General features: G+C 31.8%; 1 protein-coding gene across 2 annotated transcripts; it reads left to right on the top strand.

Moving 5' to 3' along the window:
- On the top strand, positions 1-5428 carry LOC124821509 (uncharacterized). 2 transcript variants are annotated; one of them, XM_088091555.1, is made up of 8 exons: positions 1-138; positions 829-919; positions 2094-2239; positions 2764-3007; positions 3235-3339; positions 3419-3601; positions 3878-4079; positions 4285-5428. In XM_088091555.1, exons 3-8 carry the CDS (start codon positions 2163-2165, stop codon positions 4779-4781), a joined length of 1308 nt encoding a protein of 435 aa, XP_087947681.1. In that variant the 5' UTR covers positions 1-138; positions 829-919; positions 2094-2162; the 3' UTR covers positions 4782-5428. The 2 variants fall into 2 exon arrangements, with proteins under 2 accessions (XP_087947681.1, XP_087947683.1); XM_088091557.1 differs by having other exon boundaries at positions 829-2239.
- The last annotated feature ends 3885 nt before the right edge of the window (positions 5429-9313 follow it).

The raw sequence follows: 9313 nt of genomic DNA, 5'->3' as shown, positions 1-9313 counted from the left end.
GGTGGATGAGTTTCAGAAGTCAGCACTTGAATCACGATTAGGCATACCAATCATTTATGGGGTTGATGCAGTTCATGGTAATAACAATGTGTATGGTGCTACTATATTCCCTCACAATGTTGGCCTTGGAGCTACGAGGTTGGTATACATTTTGTTTCACTCAATATTATTTTCTAGGGTGAGGCTTGGTTCACTTTGTTATGATCTATTTATTTTATGCTGTACAATGCTCGCACTATATTCCATTGATAATTTCATGTATATCCCTAGTGGGTTGTTTGATAATTTCATGTACAATGCTCGCATGATCTATTTATTTTATGTTGTTTGACCTTCTATCTTTCCGATTTTAGCCAATAATCCCTGCTGGACTTTTCAATTGATTTTGATTTGCATGTAGGAAAAAGAATAAAAGTCTTCAGATTGATCTTATTATAGTTTTTATCAGTGCTTCTTCTTATACTTTTTGATCTTTCATATTTGGTGACATCTGACAAAAACTTTTAAAGGACCAGACCGATGCAGTGACATGATAATTTTTTGAATACCAATTTTGGCTTTACTGCAGAAAAGTTCCTGCTTGGTTTACGGAAATTTAAAAATATAATAGTACAAAAATAGCAAGTAGTTACTGGGACGTTTCAATGTTGACAAGAATAGAAAGTTGAGGGGTATGTTGCATTTTATATGAAACAGTTCAATGATTTTTTATGTTCTTGATTTTTAAGAGCAAGTCATCTGCTGACTTGACCAGAGATTGCTCTTGACAAACCATTCTTGCTTTTATGTTAAACAAGCATTGATTTTTCATTCATGGTGTACATGTAGAGATGCAGATCTAGTTTAAAGAATTGGAGCTGCAACAGCTCTTGAACTAAGAGCAAGTGGAATTCACTATACTTTTGCTCCTTGTGTTGCAGTAAGGCATCATATCAACTTTCTGAATTATTTATGCTGATTTAAAACTTTGTCAGCGTTAAATGGCATTCCCCTAACAGTTGATACTTATTTCTTACGATGTTGTGCAAAATTAATAAGCTTTACTTGAAAGGAAACAACACGATTTAATTTGCTAGAGAAATAAACAAACTCTGAAATCAAATTTAAGTGGTAGATTTCTCATTTGATTGCTACTATAGAAGTTGTGTGCATCCTATCTCATTTGACAAAAGGAATATTATAATGGCTTCCAGAAAGTTGTAAAGCAAGAGGATTTGGCACTTCTTATTGAGAATCATTTGAATTTCAAGGGATATCAAATGGAACTTGATTAAAAAGATGTTAAAATAGTTCTTCCATGATCTGGTTAAAGTTTTTCCATAAGGATCATTTATTCAAGTAGTGCGTAATGCGACTCTACAACAACCCTTAATGTATATTGAACAAAAACAAATCAAATCAAATTCCTTATTTGCTAAAAGTGATTTCATTCCATTAATAAAATTCTGACATTGATTAGTGGTAATTTGTACTTTTTACTGATTTAGTGTTGGAACTTGGGTGCATGACATAGGCAATACCCCACAACAAAGGAGAATAATAGAATGCATCAGTATAAAAATTTAAAAATTGCAGTACAAGAGCAGCTTATATTCATGTCTACAAGTATGCATCAAATCCTTAAAAATGTAGTTAGAAGAAAAGTATGACCTGTGGGAACCTTAACTCCGCAAATGGAGAGGCTATTTCTAGGAGTTAAATCTGTGACCTTTATAATGCTGTAATTCAATTCAAAAAATTTGATCAGCATAACCTGTGGTTTATTCATCCTTGAAATAATTAATTTTGTATATTGGTACATTTGGATAAACAATTTGATGAAGCATTACGGAGAGCTTACCACCAAAGAACATATAGCTTGAGAAAATAGCTCATGACACTTCTATAAGCTCTTTCTAACGCATTTTGGTTTTCATGGTGCTACATCTGTATTCTTATTCTCTGTTGTACTACACTGTCTCTTTCCTTTTCTAAATAAGACAGGAATAACAGTAGAGGTGTATACTGATACTAAAACATTCATACTAAGGGTTCTCTCTCTAATGTTCTTATGAAATGCAAATGTTATCTCACTTGGATGGGTTAATGGACAGGTATGCAAAGATCCCAGATGGGGAAGATGCTACGAGAGTTATAGTGGAAACACTGAAATAGTCAGACAGATGACTTCTGTTGTTCTAGGCTTGCAGGGCCATCCTCCAGAAAGACATCCAAGGGGCTACCCATTTGTGGATGGGAGGTAGACAGAAGCCACCAATTTTAACTTCCATTGCATACAAAATTTGCATACTATCTTCATTCAATAACAATTTATAGAGAATTTCCTGCAGGAGGACAAAACTTAATTTTCCTTTTGGTGTCATTTTTTTTGTTTCTTTTATGGACCATTTTGGCTAGATTCTGAATGCACTTGAGAAAAATAAAATAAAAGAAAAGAGCAAAGAGAAACCTCTTTGAGCATCTTGAACTTATTGAGAAATGCACAGTGATTCCCGTTCCTGTAACTTTTAGGTGAGAAACAAGATATTTTTTCTCAGGGATGTATTTTACTTTCTATCCTAGGATAATCAGTTCTGCGGTAAAATGTTTTATACTGGTTATTTTAAACCATTAAATTTGTTACATATTTCCAAGTTTGTAAGTTGACCTGTTATTTGTTTCTGTCCATGGGGAAGACTAACTATCAGTTTTGAAACTCAATACTGTGTAAGGATCCATATATCTTCATCAAAATCACTTTCATACATCTAGTTGGTACTTCAGGAACAATGTTATTGCCTGTGCCAAGCATTTTGTTGGAGATGGAGGTACATTGAAAGGTGTATGTGAGGGGAATACCATACTATCATATGAAGAATTGGAGAGGATCCACATGGCCCCTTATGTGGACTGCATAGCTAAGGGAGTTTCTACCATTATGGTCTCGTATTCCAGCTGGAATGGAAATAAACTCCATGGTCACCATTTTCTACTTACTGAAATTTTGAAAGAGAAGCAAGGTTTCAAGGTAAATCGTTTAGTCAATAACCAGCATAATCAAATTGCCTTGTAACTATGTTCATTTATCATCTTCCAGTATATTATTACTTACTGCTATATGAAGAAAACACATGCCAAATCATTTGAACGTTTTTTTCTATGTTCAAGAGAGGAGAGTTTCACTTGTATTCCTTAATTCAGGGTAAAGCGTAACAAGATACTACAAAGGATGATTGAATCTGTTCTCCACTGTAGGGATTTTTGATTTCTGACTGGGAGGGAATTGATGAATTATGCCCACATTATGGATCAGATTATCGACATTGCATCTCCACTGCCATTAATGCTGGAATTGACATGGTAAAGATCTTCAATTCCCATAAAAAAAAAATACCACAGATTGCTTGATTTCATTATATATATTCAATTAAATATGCAGGTGATGGTTCCTTTCAAATATGAAATATTTATAGAAGAGTTGATGTCTCTAGTTCAATCAGGGGAAATACCAATAGCCAGAATTGATGATGCTGTTGAGCGCATTTTGAGAGTAAAGTTTGCGGCCAAACTTTTTGAGTTTCCTTTAACAGACAAAAGTTTGGTAGATGTAGTTGGTTGCAAGGTAAGCAAAATTCAGTTCATAGTGAATTTCTCTTTCAAGTTTTTAAGGCTAAAATCACACTCAAACCAAAATGTTGCAACTTAGAATGTTGTACGAGGCAAAATCATCTTAATTAATCAGAATTTGTATCACTATTCCTCCTTTTTAATGTAAAAATAAAATAAAAATATGCTTTTTCCAAAATGCTAATGTTTTTATACTCTTTTATCATCTGATTACATTCGTGAAATCAATGTAATTGGTAGATTATGCTTTACCATATAATTGTTGCTACAGCTACACAGAGATCTTGCCCGTGAAGCAGTTCGAAAGTCCATGGTTCTGCTGAAAAATGGAAAGGATACTAGTAAACCCTTTCTTCCATTGAACAAGAATGCCAAAAGAATCCTTGTTGCTGGAACTCATGCTGATGATATCGGGTATCAATGTGGAGGATGGACAGGCACTAAGTATGGATCTAGTGGCCGAATCACAATCGGTAAGACAATTTTTTTTTTTCCATCAATAGATACATTAATTTTAATGCTACTTTGGAAGAGTTCATGTTTTGATTCATCAAATATCAACCACACATGTCTGTTTCTTCAAAGAATTTTCCTTATTTTTGTACAATTGCCTTTCTTTTGTCACATTATTTAGCTGTGGATGGTTGCTATAGGTCTCTTATATGACTGCAATTTCAGGCACAAGTATCTTGGATGCTGTTAAAGAAACTGTAGGGAATGAAGTAGAAGTTATCTATGAGCAATGTCCATCAGCAGACACTATAGAACGTTACGAAATTTCTTTTGCCGTTGTTGTGGTTGGAGAAGGTTCCTATGCTGAATGTGGAGGTGATAATTCAGAGCTTGTTATCCCATTTAATGGTGATGGAATTATAAACATAGTTGCTGACAAAATCCCCACACTTGTGATTCTGATATCTGGTAGACCTTTGCTCTTGGAACAGTGTGTATTGGAAAAGATAGATGCTCTTGTTGCTGCATGGTTGCCAGGTACTGAAGCACAGGGAATCACAGATGTTATATTTGGAGATCATGACTTCAAAGGTCAACTACCAATGACATGGTTCAGGAGAGTTGAGCAGCTTGATCAAACAGATGTTGGAGTTGGTTCATCTGACCCTTTATTCTCTCTTGGTTATGGACTAACATATGATAAGGGCAATTTACATGACTAAAGACTTACTCAGAGATCAACAGAAGGAGTTTGTGAACAATTTTTCCTTTGGCACCAATCAAATAAGGGTCTATGGAAATGGTATAAAAAGAGTACATTGTTTGAGATAAAACTATTCATTTATCATACAATGTATTGCATCATATAGTTAACTTGAGTATCGAAGTATCTTACTATACCCCGTCCAACCAATTGGTTGAAGGAAGACATAGAAGTAAAAAAGGAATCATCTTGAGACATAGGAGAAGAAGTAGATCTTGTAAGGATATCTGACTCTTTGCAAGAACATCTTATTTTGTATCTCGTGTAATGAATATTTCAAGAATCTTAGACTGGCCTAGCTGATCTTGTAATAATGTTGAGAGGACATGTCCTTTACCTTTGTATTTCTCCACAAATGCCTAAATTGTTAACCTTTGTGCCTATATTCTGGTTTATTCCCATTGGTCTGAATCTTTTGGGAGACAATTGCAATCACCCAATGGGATATGATGTTCCCACTATCAGTCATTTTGGTACATAAGCCCCACTATTTGTAGATTCATAGATTATGGCCTTATAAAAAGCAACAAAGAAAATTATACCCACTTTTCTAGCAGCCTTTAGACATGATTTCTGATTAATAATTCCATTTGCAAGGTACTTGAGCATTGGTTGCAATGTTTTTGCTTTGAATTTTGATTCACCCAAAGAAATTTAAGTGCCATCCTGATTCACTTCAATCTGATAAAGGAGAGTCAAAGACAAATACGCTTTAAATAAGTGGTGAGTGTTGAAGAAAAAGTTGATTTCTCCAAATGATTCTTTATAAAAAAAATAAAAAATTATGCTTTATATTTTACACCGACCATAAAATTTTATGCTTTGTACAATGTAATGTATGCTACATAATTTGTTGTATATATATATATATATACTATCATATGAAGAATGTGTAGAAGAAGAAAAGAATAGGGAACCACAAAATAATGTGTATAAAAAGTAATTTAGTTTTCAAATATTTTATATAAAGTAGAAGTGTTTTCTGTTACAATTACAATAATTTTACTTTAAAATGTATATTTTTTAATTCTTTTTTTTCAAAATCAAATATTTAAACTGATTTTTCAGAATAAAAAAGATCATGAAAATAAAAACTGAAATAACCAGTGAAGGTAAATGATAAAGTCATAATAAGTTCAGTGAATCGTTTTGATAATCATTCTCATAATTTTCCTCTATGTCAGTTATTCCATCTTTATTTTATTTTATTTTCTTATTCCCCTAAACTTTTGGCATTTGGCAATAAATAAAGAAGAAATTATGGAGTTATAATTAATACAAGTTGCCAAAAAAAACAAAAGAACGTCTTTGAGAAAAGTTGGTGGTTTGTCTCGTCAAACCATGCTGGCCCATTTGGCTTGTACTCTTTTTCATTGTTGATTTCAGAGGTAAAATCATGAAATTCACTTTATATCATTGTTTTATTAGCCTCAGATTAATTCCAGGGATTGCCAAAAACACTCTCATTACCATCACAATTATGTTAATTGTGAATACAATTAGCAAAAGTATAATAAACCTTTTTAAAATGTTACATTTGTTTCTTTGAGAAAACACACTTAGTTCAGTTAAGCTACCTGGAGATTTTTTTTAGCTCTTCAAAGTTGAAAATATTGAGGATTTGTTCATGTCATTTCCGTAACTTTTAACTTAGTTTGTTGAATGAAGTTTGATTCTTAAAATTTAACATTAATTTTAGTAGAACTTAATTAAATTAAGTATTTGCTTTTAATTGAATTTTTATTAATAAAGTTTGTTTTAGTATCTAAAATATTTTATAGTTTTATTTAAATGTTTTATAATTTGATTTTTCTTTAAATGGGGTGGTAGGGTCATTTTGTTTTATTATTGGTAAAAAAAAATATAAAAAAAATAAGCACATAATAAAACAGAAATTTTTAATAGTGTTTGTGTGGTCCTTCAATTTTAATTAAGTTTTACAATTTAAATAAAAGTTTGTTTCATTCTTTTTTACCAAACATAGTATGTATAATTAAATATATACCCAATTTTGTCTCTAGTTTGGTTGGAAAATCTCAATTTAGTTCCTCGTTAGAAAAATAATTATAATGGATCCTTACTTGTAAACTTGTGAGTCAAGTTAGTCCCTTCCGTTAAATATAAGCAAACGGAGTTAATGGGATGATGATGTTGCAGTAGTTAGTGGTTACGTGTCAAAACGTAATTGTGTGCGTGCTTACGTGTTGGTGAATTAGAGAAGTTTGGGTTTTATTAGAAATTGGGTTTATTTTAATTGGGGATAAATTGGCAGCAGTTAGGGTTTTTAAGTAATTTTGTGCAATTCAATAGAAACAAAGTTAGGGCAGCTGGAGTTCTTCATGTAGATTGCGAACACGGAACAGTTGTGGGTGTTCTTCTTGTTGTTGGTCTTCTCATTTGTGTTGTTGTTGTTTACGGGTTGTGCTTAACTTAGTGCTTGGTGGTGGTTCGTGGTTGGCGAGTTGTTCTTCCCTCTTTCGCGTTCATTTCAAAACATCATATTAAAATTTGCCCAAAGTTCTCTTCACATAAACTGTCTAATAGAACACATCATGGACTTTTAAACAAAATACATACAAGAATGATGTTAATGAATCCCAGAAAACATATCATTGATATTAATATCTTATCCCTTTTCTGACAATCCCTAACACATTTCTCCAGGCTATTAATCTTTCTTCTTTGCCTAGCAATAGTACTAGCAGCATCATCTACATAATCTTCATTAAGCCATTTAAAGAAATTGTATCCTTGAAGTTCTTCATTTTTTGTCCGTTGTTCAAAGTATCCAACCACAAAAATTTCATTAATAAACAAATTTTTTTTATCATAAACATTAAACTACAAACCTTGTAATTAGGGCAGCCCCAAAATTGTTTTCCCTCGTTCTTAACTGTTTTTGCCACTCTCAAAGCAGCCTCCCCACAATGGCATATTTGGCTTCCAACGAATCCTCTGGATGAACCACCACGAGAGCTCCCCCATGAGCAAGACGAACAACCTTGATTCGAAGACATTGCGAAGCCCAAAGCGAGACAACCACAAACCATGAACCACTAAGCCAAGCAATTGCGAAAGAGGGAAGAACAACTCGCCAACCATGAACCACCACCAAGCACTAAGTTAAGCACAACCCGTAAACAACAACAACACAAATGAGAAGACCAACAAGAAGAAGAACACCCACAACTGTTCCGTGTTCTCAATCTACGTGAAAAATTCCAGTTGCCCTAACTTTGTTTCTATTCAATTGCACAAAATTACTTAAAAACCCTAACTGTTTCCAATTTATCCCCAATTAATAAACCCAATTTCTAATAAAACCCAAACTTCTCTAATTCACCAACACGTAAGCACGCACACAATTACGTTTTGACACGTAACCACTAACTACTGTCACATCATCATCCCATTAACTCCGTTTGCTTATGTTTAACGAAAGGGACTAACTTGACTCACAAATTTACAAGTAAGAATCCATTACAATTACTTTTCTAACGAGGGACTAAATTGAGATTTCCCAACCAAACTAGAGACAAAATTGAGTATTAAACCTTAAATAAATTTTGAGTGTATTTGTCAATACCAATAAACCAACTATTAGCCTATTTAATTAACTTATAAGGTGGTTTAATGGATATAAAAGTATTTGTTGAATATATCAAATTAGTTTATTTTAGAAGTTTCTAACTTATAAGATAGTAAGCTACTTTAATTGAATTATTATTAATAAACTTTGTTTTAGTATCTAAAATATTTTATAATTTTATTTAAATATTTTATAATTTGATTTTTCTTTAAATGGGGTGGTAGGGTCATTTTTGTTTTTTATTGGTAAAACGAAACACATAATAAAACATAAATCTTTAATAGTGTGTGTGAGGTCCTTAAAATTTAATTAAGTTTTACAATTTAAAAAGATAAAAGTTTGTTTCATTCTTTTTTGACCAAACATAACATGTATATTTAAATAAATGTTGAGTGTATTTATCAATACACCAATAAACCAACTATTAGCCTCTTTAATTAACTTATAAGCTAGTTTAATGGATATAAAAGTATTTGTTAAATATATCAAATTAGTTTACTTAAAAGTTTCTAACTTATAAGATTATAAGCTACTTTAGTTAACTTAACTTTTTTGTTTAATTTTTTTAGATTATTATCTCTTATATTATAATATATTTTCTTCTTATCCTTGATTGTCTTTTACCTATTATTATTTATTTCAAGTTTATAAAAATAATTATTATTTCACTATGTTTAATATTTGTTTAGTTAAATACTTCCCATTTTTGTGTAATTTAAACAGATAAAGATTTAACAATATAAATTGTAGTAACTATTATTTCATTATATGATGATGTATGAAAGTTATATACATTGAAGGTTAGAAAAAATATATTTGTATTCCATGTAACGTATCTTTGTCTAAAAAACACAAACTTCATTTATATTATAAAAACCTATGTAATTATATTTTTTTATAGT

Source organism: Vigna umbellata, chromosome 1 (genome assembly GCF_029865625.1).
Source record: "Vigna umbellata cultivar VRB3 chromosome 1, Vumbellata_1.0, whole genome shotgun sequence".
Lineage (NCBI taxonomy): Eukaryota > Viridiplantae > Streptophyta > Magnoliopsida > Fabales > Fabaceae > Vigna > Vigna umbellata.
Note: the sequence above shows the minus strand (reverse complement) of the source record. Positions and strands in the feature narration are given on the sequence as shown.